This window comes from Sesamum indicum, linkage group LG5 (genome assembly GCF_026168435.1).
Source record: "Sesamum indicum cultivar Baizhima isolate 11 linkage group LG5, ASM2616843v1, whole genome shotgun sequence".
Taxonomy (NCBI): Eukaryota; Viridiplantae; Streptophyta; class Magnoliopsida; order Lamiales; family Pedaliaceae; genus Sesamum; species Sesamum indicum.
Window position 1 is genome coordinate 15,674,256 of NC_142661.1, and position 21,310 is coordinate 15,695,565.

Here is a 21,310-nt window from a genome sequence, read left to right on the forward strand (position 1 = left end):
CCATCACATGAATTGCACGTGCTCCATTTAATTTTTAAGAAGAAAAGAACATCTAAGTCAACATACATTTTATCAATCCAAGTTAGTGTATGGACTTCTCTTACGTAGTTAATAGTATAGATACATATTTAATTTATTTAAGTGAATTATTATAATTTATTTAAATATTACTTGTTATTTTGTTGTCTGTCTTTTTTATAAAAACACTGTTAATACGTGCCCAAAAATCAATTAATATGATTGAAAGATATAATTGAGTGAGCATATCTGCATTTTAGGATCAAAGTTTTTTCTCTCATTCAAGAGGCTCAGTTTCACTTGAATGAGAGCCACTATAAAGCATGAATAATCACTCTTCTGACGGGACCACTAACATCTCAATAGTCACCCCTTTTTAAAAAAAATAATATTTTGAGTATTTATAGTAAAATCGAGAATATTAGGTATGATAAGGTGTATATATTTATAATTTATCTCAAATACAAAAAATTACTTTCATACCACTATAAATAATTTACAACTATAGATATATCCATCATATAGGTCCCCCACTCTCAGATGAGTTACTAGAACTAGGATGAGTGAGTTGTCCGAGAGTAAGAAGTCACAAGATGTATTTAGGGTCTTGAGTTAATGTATTTAGGGTCTTGAGTTAAGTTGAAGAGCTATTTGGATTAATATTGAACAAGTAAATATGTCCAAAATTTATGACCCAAGCCTAATACTATTGTTGAAGGTAGTCCAAAGCGTTGGCACGAACAATGGGGAGGAGGTGGTCATGACCGCGACTAGTTGGGGTCCATGAGCACGCATGAGGGTGGAAAAAGGAGAGTTCAACCACTCCAACACTAAGTATTTTTTATTTTTTTTTTACTGTCACTCTCTATTAGTAGAGGTTATCTAGAGTTATGACATTTATTTTAGTCATTTTACTTCAAAAAATTTCATGTGTTTTGAGGGGTTTCGACGTTGTTTTCAAGAGATAAGGCTCCCCCACACACTAGAGGATTTTCATATGCTGTGGAACATGCGATGGGTGGCAAAGTTGATCTTCCTCTATCAATGATGGGAGATATTTTTATTTCTATCCCTACTAGGGTGTAAATTTTTTTAAAGGGGTTCGCTTCTTCTTGGCTTCGAGGTGGATGGAAAAAGAATAGACAACTCTTAGTTGTGGTGATGGAGCCCCCCAAAATCTTGATGAAGGTGGAGGGGCGTAGCGTTTTTTCTTTCTTTTTTTTTTTAAATAAATTTTTCTTAGTTTTGGGACTATATTTTTTTCGACTTTATATATTCAGTTTTCACATGTATTCGGAGTGATTAAATACTTTGAATAGCCTTTTTTTTTTTGACTTACATTATCGTAATAATGATAAAAAAACACAAACGGTTAGAATTTAGATTCATGTAAATAGTATTTCTACTCGAGGTACAAAAAATCAATTATACGCATAGTAAAAGTGAATATTAACAAAATAATAAAGGATTTATCGCCCTGCCAAAATTAAAGACTTTAAAAGATCTTCCCAAAAGAAAAAGATTGGTTGAGCTTATTGATCACAAAAATTTCGAGTTTACAAAAATAATTGCAGCTAGAAAATATGGACAAATAAAATTTATAAATTTCTATTGTCGATCCACAGATTTGAAGTGTTCTTGGATGTGGATGCATAATATACTCTGACTTTATGGAGCAAAAATATATCACCTTGAAATATGGTATTGAGACTTCCAGGGTTCAATGCCAAACAAGATGTAGGAACCTTTGTGGTTGTTGAGCTTCATTATGATAAAAAGCTTTTGGACACGGTCCTTTAGATTTACTGTTTGTACTCTGTACTTGTAGTAGTATGGTAAGGCCTTTCTTTTATAGGTGTGAGTGGGCTTAGGTAGCTTGGATTAATTTCTATTAAACTTGAACATCGTAAATTTTTTATATGAATCAATTTTTTAATGAGGCCCAAATTTATTATGAACTTTAGTTTGGACCACATTTTAATTGAATTATGAATTAATAATTTATTCTAAAATTTTGATTACAACAATTATTATTATCTTTTAAAGAATTTATAAAATTCCAAATATGGTATTAATAAAGCTTATAAATTAAAAAAAAATGTTATAAATTATTTTAAAATACTGATAATCTCATCGAAAATGCCCTCTAAGTCAAACTCATGGGGTCCTAAATCACTTTTGCCACCACAACTTCAACTCAATCAGATGCTGATATTTTATATTTTGTTATTTATTATATTTTATATTTTGTTAAGTATTCTTAATTAAATGGAAAAACAGTGAATTGCGTGGTCAAATTCCCTAGTAAAGCAATAGAAAGAGCCAATACACCTCATTTCACAAGTTGCCCCAACTGATCAATCACATGCTGATATATATATGGCATCATGAAAAGGAGATGGGCTCAGCTATATGTTGCTGTCCCCGCCACTTCCCGCAGAGTGCTTCTAATGATGCACCAAACATCTCCATCGGGATTTGGGCTTCAATCTAATATATTTTAATATGTACAAAAATCATAAATGAAACCAACAACATGCAAAATTAATAAAAAGTTTGGGGTGGGGAATTGTTGTTAGAAATTCTCTTTTTCTTGGTTTTATTTTTGTATTAATTGTTCTTCTCTCCATTTCCGTGGAACAAACGGATGAATTAAGGTGAATTCCTGAAATAAAGGCGGAGGTTAATGGACAGCAACTGAAGCTGATTGTGAGCAGTCCCGAGAGCATCGTCCATCCATTCACATTCCTTTTCCCCTACTTCAAATATTCATCCAACCAACTGCCTTTCACGTATTCAAACCCATCTAAAAAAACAATCATCCATCACAGTTTTTCCTTGTCTCTGTCTTTCTGTAATTTGTAGAAGAAAATAACAATGTCGTGGCAAACATATGTTGATGAACACTTGATGTGTGACATCGATGGGCAGGCGGGCCTCCGCCTTTCCGCCTCCGCCATCCTTGGTCACGATGGCGTTGTCTGGGCTCAGAGCTCCTCCTTCCCTCAGGTTCATCTTTTTCTTTTTGCTTATTTCATCTCAGCGTTCTGATCGTGATCGGGTTATTGTTCGTGTAAAATTTTATAGTTTAACCGAACCCTTTATGAATCTTTATGTGCAGCTGAAATTAATGAGATAATTAGTATGTTTCTGGTGTTGTATAGATGCATGATTTGGATTCATTTTATTTCCTAGGAGTGCTTTCTTATTGTTTGATTTATTGATCCTTAGGGTCCTGTAAATGCTGCATCTAACGTTGAATACAATCGGTAGTTAGATTATTGACGCATGCTCTATTTTCTTAAAAATGAGGGTTATGCGACAATCATTCATGCACCTTAAACATGAACCTCGGAGTGGCTTATGAATTTAACCCTTTTGCAATGTATTGCATTTACTTGTATAAAAATATTGTAATTTGTTGATCTTGTTTTAACATGTGGAAATACTTGTGCATTTTCTTGATTAATGCAAGTCCAATTTCCATGGATTTTCTGTCAATATCTCTCGCGGAACAACTGTTTGATCCTACATGACTGTGTTGTTAGCTATGTGTGGATGTGTCACACAATCGACAAATTAATACTAAAGGGTTCTATGAGATGATTTAACATGTTATTACTACCTGTTTTTCTAATATGCGGTGATTAAATCTATGTATATGCTTTATAATCTTACATCTTTTTCTTATTTATTGTGTGGTTGCAGTTCAAGCCAGATGAGATCAACGGCATTCTGACTGATTTCAACGAACCAGGTCATCTCGCCCCAACTGGTCTCTTCCTTGGAGGAACTAAGTACATGGTGATTCAAGGAGAGCCTGGAGCAGTCATTCGTGGCAAAAAGGTATTTCATTATCCGATTTATTGCTTGTCTAAGATTTCAATGTTGTATCTGCTTGATGTTTGTATATTTTCCCAGAACTCGACTGTCACGTTTTAAATTGATCTATGAAACTGTAGTTCAGAATTAACAATACTGTTGTTAGTGATAGGAGTAGACAATGGAGATTATGTCTGTTTCAAATGCATTGGCAATTATTTTTGGTTGGTACACTGCTGTGATTTGAGAAAATAAATTCCGTTCCTTAGAAAGTTTTCAATTAAACACTAGATACTAATCATGTATCATTTGCTTGATGTATAGTTCTGTTTTCAGCTACATTGTTTGTTAAACTCTGCTTTTATAACTCTATTATTACTTGCCTCCACATATCTTGAAATTCAAATCATGTCATCTATGATTTATGTGTAACTACATTAGCAGAACATTTTCTTACGTGCGCTTTGCACATTTCATGTGGTTAAATGATAAATTTGGATGATCGGGGCAGGGATCTGGAGGCATAACTATTAAGAAGACAGGTCAAGCACTAGTCTTTGGTCTATATGAGGAGCCTGTGACACCAGGACAATGCAACATGGTTGTTGAGAGGTTGGCAGATTATCTCATTGATCAGGGCCTCTAGGCTAAGATTACTATCAATTTAATTCTTCATCGATCTGCGATGATTAGTAGAGTATATTTCTTACGTATCCACTTTCTTGAAGCCGGCTGCGTGTTCTTCTGAGGTACGAATTAGGTGGAGTGGACAATAAGAGGAACGCGCGTTTTCAGTCATTTTGAAACTTAGAATTATTTCTATTGTCATGTACTTTACTTCTATGTTTTCTGTAGTGTTATCAGCTGATGAAGTTTCTCTCAGCTTATTTCCAGTCTGAACTAATCTCCATGATTCTGGTGAAGGCCTGAACCTTTGTAGCATTTTAATATTCTCATCATTGAAGGGCCATGAATGTAATGGACTTCTTTCTGATTTGTGTTAATTTTGTTCCTAATAGAACTTGGGATATTATTTTTTGAATTCATCCAGAAACTTTCCTTATGTTTGGTTTAACTTTTGAGTTGGACAAGTTCGTTTATATGTTTTGATGTAAAAATTTGGGTCAATGATGGAATACTCAAAAATATTATAAATTGGGTCATTTACACTTTATATATACTTTTTTTATGAGTATTTCTATACATTTATATAGATAAAAAAGTTCATTTTAAATTATGAATTTCAAAATTTGAAATGCAAATTGAATATTCTGCATTTTGGATTTTAATTTTAATTGTAGTTAGTCACTAAATAATTACATATTTGATAAATATTGTTAGTTGAAATAACAAAAGAATTACAATCTCTTTTTTATGTGTTCTCCCTTCCCTAAGGGCTTCCAACACCACCATATTCATCTCATACATCAACATCAAACCTTACCGCTAATCCCACTGTCATAAGGAGGTTATGGCAAGAATGATTTCTGAAGGTGTCATTAAAGCCAGCACTAGTCCCTTTTTCTCTCTGGTGTTACTCGTCGAGAAGAAGGATGATTCTGGGTGTTTTTGTGTAGAGTATAGGGCCTTAAATGCTGTCAATTGTTGGAGACCGGTTTCCTATTCCCACAGTCGATGAGCTTCTTGACCAGTTGTCCGGCGCCACTATTTTCTCTAAACTTTATCTTTGTGCAGGTTATTCTCACAAGACTGCATTCCGGATAATCCATGAGCACTTCAAATTTTTTCTCATGCCATTTGGTCTTACTAATGCGTCTTCTACTTTTCAGTCCGTTACGAATGATAACTTTCGTCCTTTTCTTTGGCAACTTGTGCTCGTTTTTTTTTTTTTTTTTTGACAACATACTAATGTATAGCTCCGAATGGACCTCCCATTTATCTCATTTGTTAGCATAGGGGGCAACAGCAACAGCTCATGTGTGTGCGGAATGCCTATAAAAGACTGCTCTAATTTTCATATCGAACACACTATTCATCCGAGTACTCTCTTTTCTCTCTATCTCTTGTGTGTTCTCTAACATTATTAGGTTTGAGCTCTAGTTTCGCTAAAAGACTATTAAGTATTGTTCAATGTGTTTGTGAATATAAGTGCAATACTAAACAAATAATAACCATCTTTTTTTGTAAGGAATTGCGTGGTACTCGGTGCACTTTTAGATGAGGCGTACAATTTTCAAGGCAATTAATTTTTCTGCAATTCGATTGGTGTGCAATTTTCATTGGAGCAAGAATTGCTACAGTACAACTCGTTTTGTAAATTATCTTTTAATTTATCGTAAAACAACAAATCTAACTGTTGCAGTTATTATTTTATTCCAACGTGGGTATTTGCATTCTAATTTCAAAACTAATTGATATATTCGATTATCAATTTCAAAATGAAATTATAATTATTTATGCAATTTTCCCAACAACCAGTACTTATTGGGCCGCAAATTTTGTATCTTTACTGATCAGAAAAGCCTTGGTGGCATGCTGACTCAAACAATTCAGACTCCCACCCAATGGAAGTGACTTATGAAGCTACTGAGTTACGATTATGAAATTCAGTACATCGATCGATCGAGAAAATTATGCGACTGACGCTCTTTCCAGCTTTTCTGCAGCCTTGGCCTTATTATTCAATTTTGTCCCATCAGCCACCCCAGCCATCCTCAATGAGTTACGCAACCACCCTCTATTCTCCAACTCGTTCAACCAATCCCTCATTTCTCACCTTAGCAGCACCCCAACATCACCAGCGTCCTTCTCTCCCCAATACGATTTGGTATTCTTTTGGGACAAGCTCTTTGTTTTCGAAGTTTCTCGTTGGTGGATGTTGGGATCACAAAAAATAATTCCTACAACACTTGTAAAAGTGGGAGTATGGTCGAATCCACATGGATTGGTATAAGTTGATTTCTTTAAGAAAAAAAAATAATGGGGGGAGATTTGATGATAAAAAGAAATAACTATGTAAGCTAGAAAACAATTGAAATTACCTGATGAAGATACGAGAGAGAGATTTTCTGGTTAAGGCCAGGATCATGCTTGATTTAACAAATGTAAATAGCAGATTAGATCTCACAACATATTAAGAATCAAACAATCACCATACCTTAACTAGAAAATAAGAAATTTAGCCGGACATGTTAATGGAAGAACACACTCAAAAGTGGAATTCCATTAACTCCGGTTATAAATTAAAAATAAAAGAGAGAGTGAATTAAGCAAATAAGGTATTCTATTGAATTCCACGAACAACGAACAACCTTCAAATGAAGAGACCCCCCTATTTATAATAAAAGTCTCCTACGAATCTAAACGTAGGGGGATAAGTACATAATTAATTTTAAAAAGATAAATAAATTATAAATAACATGTTTTAAGGAATCCTTTCCAAATTTAAGCATATCATTCCTTTTTCTCTTGTGGAAATCACTCATTTTCTTTTTTCACCCGAGTTGACCACTCTACTGAGCGTGGGCACGTTTAGTCAATCTTGCAGAAATTGTCTTATAATCTCCTTTTTCCTTTTTTTGATGCCTTCAATTCCGGTTTTAGCTTGATTTTTACCATCTTTGTCTCATATCTTCCCTTTTAGCTGAATGTGCAATAAAATCACATGATTACGAATGTTTTGGCTTAAAAAAAAAATTAAATTACTATAAAATCGTGACAATTGCAGAGTTATCACTGGCCTTCAAGAATAGTTTCTTATCGAGTTTCATGCCTCAGCTGTGGCATCCGAGCCACGTTTGCACGCCTAGCCACTTCGTTTTATTGGCCCAAAATGCTCAAAGATATCCAACAATTCATGGCCTCGGCTCTTCGTCTCAGAGCTTCCTTGCTATTTAGTGTCAACTTGTCCGCAGAATGGAAATAAGGTGGCTCATGTATTGGCTAAAAGAGTTGTTGGCTTTGCTGAGGGTTTATCCTTTCCCCTCGCTGTATCGTCGAGGTAAAATTATATTTTTGGTCCTGTAATTTAAAGTTGTTAGCACTTTTGTTACTGTAACTTATTTTATTTTATTTTTTTATGAATTTAATACTGAATATTTGATATTTGGTTCTTTTTTGGCAAATTTAGTCATGTATATTAATAAGTTTGGTCTTTTTCACACTATAATAGATCTTATTTTTTGTCCTGTAACTGTAGGGCATTGGACCAAAATTGTCAACCGGACTAAATTTGTTAAAAAAATGACCAAATATGATATGTTCAAAACTAAATTCGTCAAAAAGGACTAAATATTTTAATAGAGTAAATTACATAATCAAAAGTACTAATGACCTATAGTTACAGAATAAAAAATATAATTTTGCCAATTGTTGATTTATAATGTAAGGATTTGCAAATATAATAATATTAATAATAAATTCTTTTATATCCCCCCCCCCCAAAAAAAAAAACAAAACAAAACTACTACTATAAAAATAAATAATAAACCACAATCTATTGAGACTTGAATCCAAAATTAAAACAGTTAATTCATATTGCAAAAATTCAAAATGAGAATTCAATCAGCAATTGAATATGTTTCAATGGACAAAATGTATCTTTAATCCCATAAAATAAGGGTAATTTTTTTTTTGGTACCACAACTATGGTGGGTGACGCTTTTAGTCTTATAAAACACAAAATCACGTTTTTTAAGTCTTAGAAAAGGTGATTTTGGAACTTTTTAGTCCAAAAATCACATTTCTTTTAAATCCCAAACAACATTTTTTTAGTTCCAAAAGTACAACGCACATGACTTGTTGGGATTAAAAAGACGTGATTTTGAATTATATAAAACTAAAAGCGTCATCTATCATAATTATGACATGAAAAAAAATTCTATCCGTATTTTATGAAACTAAAAAAACATTTTGTCATATTTGAATCACTAAACTTTCCAACCAAAAAATGAGCAGTGAATCAACATTCCATCATAATAAAAAATTGAGAGATGGAGGGCATTGTGAATAAGATGGGATGCCAGATATCTGCCAGACTACACGTTTACTAATTTTTACCAACCTATTTTTTGTATCAGTAGTGCATGCATGTCTGTATGTATACATAGAATTTGGGTGTGACCAAATAATTGGATGGTATGGGATACAAATATTCCGCCACACTTCCATCCATCATTAATGCAAATTGCAACCACCATAACGTAGCCAGTGCGATAATAAGAATATAAAACCACAAACTGAATCATTTGCTGACCCAACCAATTAAAATTCATAGGATCCCATTCCTTACCTCATCAGCTTCTGTCACTACCTTTCGTACCTCAGCCTTCCTTAAAATTTCAGCTGTTTCGAAAGGGACAAGGAATCGGTGAAGTTGGGAAAAGGGTGTCGGAAAGAAAGGGCCTTGTTAGAGTACTGTTGTGAATGATGGTGTTATAATCTGACCATTCGTGGTTGTAACGTATAGGTATTTATCTCATTTTATGTGGATTATTAAATTATTATAATTTGTTACTTTTCTTAGTTATATATTGATGTATTGATTCAATTGATATAATTTATCATTATCTTTACTTGTATTAAAAGTGAGCATACGCTTGTTGGTATAATTAGAGACTAATTTAGTAACGGATACAAATTTTAAAGTTTTGTAATTTCAGAATATTTAACACTAGAAACGAAATATTTCCTTACTATATTAGAAAGGAACTAATATTGAAGACTTTGTAAATAATCTTGGCATAAAATTTGAAAAGTTCCCCTCAAAATTATACTAACAAATTTTTTTGTTAGTAAAAATTTTATCAAAATCAACAGCAAAAAAAATTTGATTTTAAAATCAACAACGTGTTAATTATCAAATAAATATTGTTCTTGATAAATTTGTTGTTATAGTAAATTAACAACGCATTCCACTATTTTATCAAAAAATTATATTATTGTTAATGATATTATTTCTTTGATCAGAAACACTATCCAGAAAATTTGTAAACAATTTGGAGCAAAGAAAAAAAATCATAAAACTAATTAAAAAATAAATTATAAATATTTAGAAACATGAGGGCATATTAATATTTTGTATCAAGGAGTCGGCGTGCATTATTTTTAAAAACATAAGGAGGTTTAATTGTCTTGTTTTTCTATTTTACGGGATTTTTTTTATGTCAAAAATTATTATATGAATTTTCTAAATAAATTGGAAAAGTTAGTTGGGAGATTCGTATAATTTTTTATTTTGATAAATTCAATTTAATAAATTCAGAAATATAAAATATTAATAAAAAATCACTAGTCAACTTACTGTTAATAAATAAAAAAATTAATATATTTTTAAGTTATTTAATGAGTCGCGGATTATTAAACCTAAGTTATTTCAAACACGCACGAAACCCACTCATCATATTAATTAATGCTAGATTTATTTTTTTTATTATTAGTTGTGAATAATTAAATCATGTTCATCTCATTTTATGATACTTATTTAACAACTAGTGCTCAAAATTATTAATTAAATAAAACTCACATTATCAAACTAGTTTGGAATTTATTAGCATATACTTAATTCAGTGTCGTTCCGCACTGTAACGACACGTATTATTTTTACCTTACATAAAAAAAATAAAAAATATCAAATACTCCACCATAAGAATATATATATATCTGTACTAATATAAAAAAGAACGAATTTCCACAGTCTCTAACGACGGTTAAAGTGCACCTAAAAAATGTCCTTTCAATAAAATAATTAATTTATTTAATTTTTTGAATTTTTTATTCACTGATAAATTATTTTTTTTAATATGATGTATCAATTTATACATTTTACTCTTATTTATGTATTTTTTAAAATGTGAAAATTTATTTATTGTATACACATAAAAACGATGTACCGTAATAATTAATATATATAAATGAAAAATACAGCTAGAAATGCATGCATGGTGACGTGGTGACAGTCGCAGTCTACCTGTATTGGGACCTCATGTGGACCATCTTTTATTTATGTTCCAACCCCCCCAAACCCAATATATCGCCATTTTCCCCTTATGATAATGTTTAAATAAACTCTAAAAAAAAATAATGTTTAAATAAAGAAAAAAATGAAAGGGAATATTTGAACTAAGATAAAACTTTTCTCTTAAATTTAAATTAAAGAATCAGCTTGTCAGCGTTCAGGAGCAGGGTTGAAAAATTAATCAAATTATTTATTTTTCGATTTGAGATCGAAAAATAAATGCTAGTTTTAGTTTAATTCGTTAATTTAGCAAATTAAATTCGAGCTTGATTGAATTATTAAAGATGTAATTGAACTATTCGAGCTCGATTCGGTTTTAATTCATTTGAACCCCGTTGGAACTCGATTTTGTTAATCAAATCAATTACCCAAACATAATTCTTGAACCCGAATAGATATATATTTAAACAAGCTTGAAAAATAATGTGTTCGACTTAATTCGATATTTTATTGATATAAGGGGGTGTTTGTAATAATTTTTTTTCTTTTATTTTAGTAGGAATGAATTGTCAAAAAATTGTTGTTATGAAAATTAGATATACTTGAAAACAAAAGTATAATAATGAAAAACGAGTTGAGGTTGGAATATTTAGAAAAAAAGAAGAAATTTAACATTTATTACAATTTACAATGACGGAAAAAAAATTGTGAAGAGAAGTTTTAACTTTCGACTTAAATGAACTTAATTTAAATTGTTCAAAAGCATAGATTTAAGTACAAAACATTTATTTTTCTGTAAAAAAAATTGTACATATACACTAAAATTTTCTATGCATAATTTTGTACTCATTCACATTTTAAGATGATTTATTTTATCCGTCTTATTAATTATTCATATTCTATCCTCTCTATCTTATTTTTTTTAATTAAATAAATATAATAAAAAATTTAAATTAATGACGCACATTAAATATATTTGGAGTATAGTACATACGAAAAAAGAGGTGCATGAAATATCGGGGCAAGAGAATTCACGAGAAGAGAAGCTGCAAAAAAACCTTCCTCGCAGTGCAGATCAGACAGACAAAAACAAGAAAACAGCTTTCCTCCATCACTACTCCCTCATTGAATTTTCCGCAATACCTCACAGTTCTACTCTCTCTCTCTCTCTCTCTCTCCCCCATAAACATTCATTCTTCTCCACAAGCAACATTTCTCAGAAGATGGATCCATGCCCGTTTGTTCGTCTGATCGTCGAATCATTAGCCCTCAAACTCCCTTCCGCCACAAAGCCCGCGGGCTCAGGAGTCCACCCCTCTACCACCCCCTGCTACGCCAAACTCAAAATTAAGAACTTCCCTTCCCAAACAGCCCTCCTCCCACTCTGCGTTGCTGGAGAGACGCCGGAGTCTTCAACTTCCCCCGCCGTATTCCACCTCGACCCCGACGCCCTCCGCCGCCTCGCGTGCAAGCCCATCGTTACTCTTAAGATCTCGGTCTTCACGGGCCGCATGGGCCGGACTTGTGGGGTCACGAGCGGAAAGCTTTTGGGCTCCGTCCAGGTGTGTGTCAATCTGGGTAATGCTCAGTCGAAGGGCTGCGTTTATCAGAACGGGTGGATGAAGCTTGGAGGCAGCGGCGGGGAGCAGGCGGCGACGCTGCATTTGACAGTCCGGTCAGAACCGGACCCCCGGTTCGTTTTCCAGTTCGGGGGTGAGCCGGAGTGCAGCCCAGTTGTTTTCCAGATTCAGGGGAATATAAGGCAGCCGGTTTTCAGCTGTAAGTTCAGCGCCGAACGGAGTAATAGGTCACGGTGAGTTTATCGTGCACTCGGCTTCCGCATTTTGAGCTAATGATTTGCAGCATGTGCTAAAGTAGGCCATGGTGGTTAAGTTTTGCTCCACCAGCAGGACAATAGGACCCACGTCACCCACCACCCCACCCCACCCCTGTCCATGAATGCAATCCTCTCTGGAATTCCTGGATTTTGATTTTCTTTCTCCTCGAAATGGATAAAATTTAATTAATTGAAACTCTCTACGTCACACACCAAAATATAAAAATTTCCAACTCAGTATTTTTTTATAGCTGGTAATTTATTTATTTACAATATCACTTAAAGTTGCTTGTATTTTTACACCCACCACGCGATATGTGTTTGTTAGTTAATTATTTGAGATTTGACTTTACACTTATCGGGTGAGTAGTTTAGCTGCAATCAAATTTGAATTTCCCATAGGAGGGATATAGAGAATTGCTTTTGTTTGGGATATTGTTTTTTGCATTTTATGTGATTGCATGATTTGATAAAAACAGGTTCCTCTTAGTAGCAAATAAACATATGTTGGTTGTCTGTTCACATTCTTGATATATTACATGCTATGTTGTGAAATAAAACGGAAATTTGACCGAAAAGATAGACAACTCTTCTCACTATCTGGTTAAATAGTTATGAAAGGACTAATGTGCAACATGTTTTAGAATCAATGAAGGATACAAAGAATTAAGACTTTTTCAATATATCTTTATCAAGTTTATAAGCTTGCTCAAAGTTACCTCCATCTTTTTTCTTGATATTTTTTGGGGTAATTACATTTATATTCTGGATATATGATCTATTTATATAAAGTATTCATATTTTTTAAGTAACTATAGAAACCATATCTGACAGCTAAAAAGTAGGAATGATTTGTATAATGATGTTGACGTTTATGGAGGGTGTTTGTGTAACTTTTTAGAAAAAGTATGGGTGGTTTATACAAATAATGTCGACTTTCTGGTGAATGAACGTGTAATTTTTCAAAAAATAACAATAATTTGTGTAAATAGACTATAAATTAAGGGGTGTAGATGTAATTATCCCCCGTTTTTTTCTGGGTTGGGGGTTGGGGAGGGTTTAATATATATATGCCGTATGTATAAACAAATTTTCCTAAATAAAATCATAATATGTTTTTCATAAAAGATTCCAAGTGCCGATGATGATTTGGTCAAAGAAGCAAGTATTAAGCTTTCAACTTCATCATCTCTAACGGCAACCACCATTGATTCCCTTAGCATGTGCAGATTGCAGAGTTTGTTTGCATCCTTAACTTTTTCTTATGCAAACACTGTCCATCTTTGCATACTTAAACCAATTGTCTTCCATGTAAAAATTCAGGTCTCTTCCTTCAGATTTCAACCTCAACAATAAAGGGTGGGTGAGAACGTTCTCTGGGGAGCGAGACAGAGTCGGAAGGGAGCGAAAGGGATGGATGGTAGTCATTTACGATCTATCCGGCTCTCCAGTTGCTGCAGCCTCTATGGTCACACCGTTTGTCCCTTCACCAGGATCCGACCGCGTCTCTCGCTCTAACCCCGGTGCTTGGCTCATCCTCAGCCCTAATGGAGTCTCCATTAGCAGCTGGAAGCCCTGGGGACGTCTCGAGGCTTGGCGAGAGAGAGGGCCCGTTGATGGCCTAGGTTACAAGTTCGAGCTCATAACCCATGCTGGCCTTACCAGTGGAATCCCCATTGCGGAAGGAACAATGAGTGTAAAAAAGGGTGGAAAATTTTGCATTGATAACTCAAGGAAAGACTCGGCGTTGAGCTTAGTGTTGCCAAGTCGAGGGTTCGTGATGGGATCGAGTGTCGAAGGTGAAGGAAAGTGTAGTAAACCGGTGGTTCAAGTTGGAGTGCAGCATGTTACCTGCATGGCCGACGCTGCCCTTTTTGTTGCGCTTGCGGCTGCCATAGACCTCAGCATGGATGCCTGTCGCCTGTTTTCTCATAAACTCAGGAGGGAGTTTAGCCTTGATGAGAAAGAGCTTTTCCTCTGAGATTTTATCAGAAGCTCTTGGAGAAGTCCTCTTTTTGCAGTGAAAACCATTGGCTTGAGGACCCTTTGGTTTGAGCTTGAAAGATGTGTTTTTCCCCTCAACGATTATGACAGTGAGCAACTGCAAGTCCTGATGCTGATTCTTCTTGTAATTAAACATCTCATTTTTGTGCATTTTCTACCTTTGGTGGGATCTGATTTTGTGAGCAATTTGTATTTGTTGTAAGCGTACTGAGGGCTGAAATTGTACATAGAGACAAACCGGATTTTTGGTTGCGAGTATTTATCATATATATTTTCAATTTGTTCAAATTGTGTTTTAGGTATGGAGCCCTTTCTTTATGGCTTCAGTTTATTTTGTTGTATGGTATAAATAGGTGATAACATAAATTGGTATTAAATGTAGGATCAAATTAAGTATGGATAATTTGGAGTCTGTTTACTTGATTGCGGTGGTGGGATTAAAAAGAAACTGGTGTTTATGTGGTAACCATTTTGTACGTGGCATATTCGATTATTGTGCATAAAAAATTTAAATAAATTAAATATCATTTATTAATTTTTTTATTATAGGAAAAATAATTATGATAATAATAAATAATTTTGAAATATAATATTTGAAGCAGGAGAAAGAGAAAATAAAATATTAACTAAAAATAAATAATTATTTAAAAAATAGTTTTTTTACCACAATAGATAGTGAGAAAAATGTCGAAGTTAATGGGTGGGAAAAAAAAAAAAGAAAAAAGAAAAAAAGCAAATTAGAAAAAGAAAGACACCAAAATGGTGCTCTCTTTTAATATACAATATATATATGGGATTCCTCTTATGTATGACCAATTGCCTGACAACAACGTTTATCCTTTCCTACAAATGCCATCAAAAGGAAACACATTTGTTAGTTAATACCTGTTGACGTTTGGGGCACGTATAAAACTCCTACTTTGTCTAATTGTTATTATTTTCTCACTATTATGGATGATTTTAGTAGAGTACTGTGGGTGTTCCTCTTTGATGTGGTTGAGATTTTTCTACTTAGGGATAAAATCGAGAGTTTTACATCGTCACAATTGCGCACCAGGTGAATTGCAATTTTCGAAAGAGGTGTTGTTTTCAAGAAAATGAATTCTCAATCAATGAATAGTAACCTCCCTTAAAAAATTAATATTTTGGTATTTATAGTAGTGTTGGAAGTTATATGGTGTGGTGGGTTGCATTTGCTTAATGTGTGTCTTATACATATCAAATTACATTTTTACCCTTATAATTTAATATATTTTTTTATTAATGCACATCACTCTTGCAACATAAATCTCAGGTTACTTCCAAGATTTCTTCCTTTCTTAAATCCATCAAAACACAATTTGGCATTACATAAATATAGTCAGATCAAACAATGGCTCTGAATTTGTTAATACTTGTTGCCATGATCTCTTTTAATCTCTAGGCATCACTCATCAACGTTTTTATCCCTACACACCTCAGCAGAATGGTGTTGTAGAACGTAAGCACAAACATTTACTTCTATCACCAAATCTCTCCTACACCAAGCCTCTTTACCCAGACATATTTAGGGGGATTGTATCCCACCTACTGCCTACCTTATCAATCGACTCCCATCCTCTTTATTACACTGGAATTCACCTTATGAACTTGTTTATCACAAACTGCCTTCTCTTGATCATATCCAAGTTTATTGGTGCCTTTGCTATGCCACTAACACATCTCCCCATAAGGATAAGTTTGACCCCATGGCTACTAAATGTGTTTTCCTTCAATTACACAAAGGTTACAGATTCTATCACTTGGGGGATAAGACCATTTTTTCATCTCGAGATGTTATATCCAAGGAAAACATTTTTCCCTTTGCCACTTCTTCTCCTATTCTTGGTCCCTATTTACCCCTTCCCGTCATCGATTCCCAGCCATCTTCCCCTACTGTCACCCTGCCACCTGCTTCTCCTATCCTCCACGAGCCTTCCACGAATTATTTCTCTCAATTGTTATGAGTTAGTTAGAGTTAGTTGAACAAGCTCTAAGTAATTTCCCACACATATCCAAAGTGGTACTAAGGATCAAGTTTGGAGGGAGAGGAATAAATCTGTACGAGAGATATTAGAGAAATATAAACATAAATGTATACGAGTTTGAGAGGTTTTAATATATTTGATTTTTCTATTTATATTAGTGCATGCAATATCTATATAATCGTATCGATGATGAAACTATGAAGTCAAAGGGTTGGAGCATACAATATATCGTCGCATTAGTATGCTTGATTGTGTCACGCATTTTAGTATATTTGTTGCCGTTTCTGGTAACAATACTATATGTCCTCAAACTTTTCGCTTGAAAGACTAATGCCAGCATGCATCCTACATCAGTTGTACACGAGAAACTTGCACGATTTATAGGCTCGAATGCCTTATCTTTCAAAATAAACAATACCTATTGATTATGTCGCATATCACTTCTTTAATCTGTGTCTATATTTATTTTTGAAAGTTTGATATTCGACGTAATCCGTTTTTAACTAATGTGGCATACAACTGGATTGATGTCTCACTACACCAGCTACTGTTCGCTTTGGCTTTGTACATCCCCGCCATCTTCAGTGCGCGAGATACATTCACTTTGATTTTGTATGTCCCTCGACGTCTCTACTTTAGGTGTATTTTTAAAATAAAATTGTGAGGTTCATACGAATTCAAAACGGACATATGTCCCCCATTTTTACTCGAGATATTTTTTTATGATAAGACAACACCGACACAATAAGACACCTATCGGATTACAAGCCTCGTCGTAAATGAATCACGGTTCTTGCATAACAAGAATCCAGCAATTGTTGTAATAAGGTGAAAGCGTGGACCTTTCTATCATACGTAAAAACATGAATGCAAAAGTTAATACATTGACAAATAACGTTCGTCTTATATTTCGAATTGCCCATCAAATTGAAGTTTCCGCGACGTAAACATATGAAAGGCATATTGGAGCATGTGCAATTTCTGGATACTTGTGATTGTCTGACGTTGAAACCCTTCGTGGTCGGCACGATGCATCTGAAACTATTCTGTCTCAAATGGAGGGCAATTTCGTACTTTTATATTTATTTTATTTCACGTTCACAGCATCTAAATCAACCTATCATACAACTTTGCTTTAAATGTTGCTATAATCAGATCTCATTGGAATTAAGGAAATTCTCATCAAGTGAATTATATGTTGTTGTTTATTGTTAAGGATATTTTGGACCATTTATTTTGAATGCAAACGATTATTTGAATGAGATTTGATATAATATCGTTGTTTGAAAAATTATAATTATTTTTTTATGTTTGATAAAATTATATTATTTTTATATAAATGTCTAGAATTGTCAATTTTCCTCCAGTTATATGATTTTTATTTTTTAAAAAATTATAAAAAAAATTAGATGAGATGCATGAATGAAGATTTTTTAAAATATGTAAAAGAATTATCCACTTAATGCTTAAAAAAGTTCAAAATATTTAAAAAATAAATAAAATTATTATTCATAGTTCACAAGGATTTTGGTCAGTTCACTATAAAAAAAAATGAATGAGAACCTGACGGGGACTAATGGATTGAGCTAATTGTTAGACGATTATTAAAATCAAATGGGTATTGGTAATTTACAGATAATGAGAGAGTAATTTACATAAAAGTTTTTACCACTAAATAAATATTAAAATTATCACTTAATTATTTGTAGGGTAATTTACATTTTATCATGTGAATTATGCTCGTTTTTACACTTTTCACTCGAAACCTTTTTTGTGTCAATTTACCATTTCAACTTTACGAAATTTTACACTTTGCTATATATGACCTTTTCTAATTGATTTTTGTGTTGAAAAAACATCACATGCTGTACATATATAAAAACATCACATCACATTACCTTTAAATATCATATGTTCACTGGATATGATGTTTTTTCGAGAAAAATCTTGATTGAAAAATAATTATAAATGACAAAGTACAAAATTTCATTAAATTAAGATGGTAAGTTGATAAAAAAAATTAAATATAAAAAATATAAAAATAATCATAATTCAAATCACAAAATATAATTGATCGTTTTTTAAAAGTATTTGGGGGAGTCATCAATTATTATACGCTTCATTATATTTAAACTCAAGAACTTATAATCTTAAAACCTACGTATACCAATATGATAATAGCTAGTTGGCAAGTAAACTTAAATTTTAGTGTTAATTACATTGACATTTATTGATATTATTAAAAATATTTTGCAAACTACAAAGTGTTTGGTAAACTATTTACGATAAAATCTTATAAGTTCTAAAAAAATAGATATTAAAAAGAAAAAGAGTTGCCAATTTATTTATAGTATCTTAATAAATTCCTTTAATTTGTAAAAAGATTAAAAAAAATATTTTATTTAATTTAGCATAAGTGTTATTTGAATGAATGATTTGGGAGAGGCAGGCAGCAATAATGGAACCCACGTATACAACCATAATGTATTGATAAAAAGGCCAAAAACTTAGGAGAATTAGATTAAGGAATCACAATCAATCATACCTAATATGCATTCATTACAAGATTAATAACTATTAGGTCCATTTCATTTACACATTATAAAATTACATGCTTATCCCTTCACTACCTCAACATCATTATCATTCTTATTCTACATATTTCTCATTAGAACAAAAAGTCAATCAGGCAGCGCTGGTCCGATCGGAGAAGTCGGAGGCCAGCCTCGAAGCTATGGCGGAATGGTACATGGCGTCGTGGAACGACGACGCATCATAAGTCATCCTCCGTAGCCGCTTTGCTTTCTCGTCCGTGAAAGATCCCGGGGCGAACCGGGTTTTCCCCGGCTTCGGCCCTCCAGCTCCGTCCCTCTTCTTCTCGTCTGGGTTCATGTAGTCCGGGTCGGAGGAGAACCCGAAGAGTGGGGCCCACCACTTCGGAGATGAGGTCCTTCTGGTCTGATCGGGTTTCCGCTCGTCGGCGGCGTTGATGCCAGCTCTCGCCACCAGTACCGGCCGAAACGGTAGGATTGCGGACGTCATTTTCGTAGGATGCGGGGATACCTATACGTATGTATGGGTAAGGTGGTGATGTATTTGTACTGAGGTAGCTGGGTAGAGTGTGTGTGTGTGTGGAGTGTGAGAATTTCAAGAGAAAGGATTTAGAGGGAATGGGGGAGGGCGTGGGCGAGTATGGAGATCTGTCTGGGGTTATGGGTTTTAACGAGGGAGATGAGGGGGGAGAAGGGCATTTTCGTAACTCGCCACCTACCATAGGGGGTAAGGGCAAAATCGTAAATGCTGGCAGTCACGTGACAACGAGAAGGTCTCCGTTGACTGGTGGAGACAGGGGGGATGGCCGGTCCGAATTTGGATTTTATCGAGGAGGTGTTTGTTATTTTAAACATTTATTGATTTTTTAGTTGAAAATAAATTTTAAAGTTTTTCTTTTTCTTTTAATTTTATTATTTTTAAATTATTAGATTAACTGAATTTAAACAAAAAAATAAAAATATAAACAATTTGTTATCTATTTTTATAACTTATTAATAAAATTATAACTATTAAAATTATTCTTACCACACACTACGAGAAAATGATTCAATAACTACGAAAGATTTGATTCTAAAATCTGTTTCGAATTAATTGACAAGTAAAACTTTCGTTATTAATCTATAATATAGTAAATAATGTATTTTAAATAATTTATTACTAAATTTACTAGCAAGTACATTTTTGTTGCTAAATTCATTAGTAAAAAAATTTCTCATAGTAAATAATGTAAATTAGTAATGAAAATTTTACTTGCAAACTAGCTCGACTAGCTCGACGGTAATTTTTTTTTTTATTTCTACTGACCAATTTTCTTATAGTGACACTCCAATTTCAGTTACATTTTATATTGGGATAGCTACACTATCCTCCCCTGAAGTTTAGTTTAATTATATGTAGATCTCCTGTGGTCTGAAAAATTACATACTGCACCACTTAAATTTGCATTTGTCTAACAAATAAGTCCTTATGTTAGTCAAAATTCATTGAATTTGCTGATATTAACAAAAATAAACTGCATGAAAATTGATATTTATGTGATTGACTTAAAACTGACTTATTGCAGGTCAAACAATTTTTTTCAGATTAAATTATTCTTATAACCGTGAAAATATACCTTCTTACATGCATTAATGCGTGAAGATGTATGAGGGTAATTTGGTTATAAAAGATTTATTTAACCTGCTATGAGTCAGTACTAATTTTTTTTGTTAATATCAACAAATTCAGTAATTATGACAACACAAAGACTTATTTGTTAAATAAGAGCAAAACTCAAGAGTACTAGATGTAATTTCTCAAATTAGAGGAAATTCACATGTAATTACACCAAATCTTAAGAGGGAGAAATATAATTATCCTTTTTATATTTTTCTCTGTGTATCTATACCACATTGAATCTATACTGTAGTTTATGTCTATCTATCTTTATCTATATTTTTTAGCTTTTCTACAGCGGTTTGGGAGAGTGTGAAGGGGAACCTCAGCAAGTGCCAGATTTTTCCTGCCCCTTCGACTCAGGCTTCTTATGGTACCCTACGTCCAGTGATTCAAAGGGGAAGATTCTGCATAGGGGCCTCTAAGAGGGCCAGATGGATCACCAGGCAACCTATCACCATTATGCTACACGCTGCACTTGTATTACCCTTCCTTTTC

At 33.5% G+C, this 21,310-nt stretch overlaps 3 protein-coding genes across 3 annotated transcripts; 2 read left to right on the top strand and 1 right to left on the bottom strand.

The window, feature by feature from the left end:
- The first annotated feature begins 2,520 nt into the window (after positions 1 to 2,520).
- LOC105162033 (profilin-3) lies at positions 2,521 to 4,886 on the top strand. The gene is made up of 3 exons (XM_011079935.3): positions 2,521 to 3,027; positions 3,727 to 3,864; positions 4,352 to 4,886. Exons 1-3 carry the CDS (start codon positions 2,896 to 2,898, stop codon positions 4,484 to 4,486), a joined length of 405 nt encoding a protein of 134 aa, XP_011078237.1. The 5' UTR covers positions 2,521 to 2,895; the 3' UTR covers positions 4,487 to 4,886.
- A 6,879-nt stretch (positions 4,887 to 11,765) lies between these two features.
- LOC105162032 (uncharacterized) lies at positions 11,766 to 14,885 on the top strand. Its single transcript, XM_011079934.3, has 2 exons — positions 11,766 to 12,569; positions 13,917 to 14,885. The coding sequence occupies exons 1-2, from the start codon at positions 11,980 to 11,982 to the stop codon at positions 14,572 to 14,574; spliced, it is 1,248 nt and encodes a 415-aa protein (XP_011078236.1). The 5' UTR covers positions 11,766 to 11,979; the 3' UTR covers positions 14,575 to 14,885.
- A 4,285-nt stretch (positions 14,886 to 19,170) lies between these two features.
- LOC105162031 (uncharacterized) lies at positions 19,171 to 19,813 on the bottom strand. Its single transcript, XM_011079932.3, has one exon. The coding sequence runs from the start codon at positions 19,643 to 19,645 to the stop codon at positions 19,289 to 19,291; it is 357 nt and encodes a 118-aa protein (XP_011078234.1). The 5' UTR covers positions 19,646 to 19,813; the 3' UTR covers positions 19,171 to 19,288.
- Between the last annotated feature and the right edge of the window lie 1,497 nt (positions 19,814 to 21,310).

What these genes read in the sequence shown, in the direction of transcription:
- LOC105162033 (XM_011079935.3), top strand. Translation starts at nt 2,896, where the DNA reads ATGTCGTGGCAAACATATGTTGATGAACACTTGATGTGTGACATCGAT. An exon ending in AGAGCTCCTCCTTCCCTCAG is followed by an intron (nt 3,028 to 3,726) that starts GTTCATCTTTTT and finishes GTGTGGTTGCAG; the next exon opens with TTCAAGCCAGATGAGATCAA. An exon ending in CAGTCATTCGTGGCAAAAAG is followed by an intron (nt 3,865 to 4,351) that starts GTATTTCATTAT and finishes TGATCGGGGCAG; the next exon opens with GGATCTGGAGGCATAACTAT.
- LOC105162032 (XM_011079934.3), top strand. Translation starts at nt 11,980, where the DNA reads ATGGATCCATGCCCGTTTGTTCGTCTGATCGTCGAATCATTAGCCCTC. An exon ending in GAACGGAGTAATAGGTCACG is followed by an intron (nt 12,570 to 13,916) that starts GTGAGTTTATCG and finishes GTAAAAATTCAG; the next exon opens with GTCTCTTCCTTCAGATTTCA.
- LOC105162031 (XM_011079932.3), bottom strand. Translation starts at nt 19,645, where the DNA reads ATGACGTCCGCAATCCTACCGTTTCGGCCGGTACTGGTGGCGAGAGCT.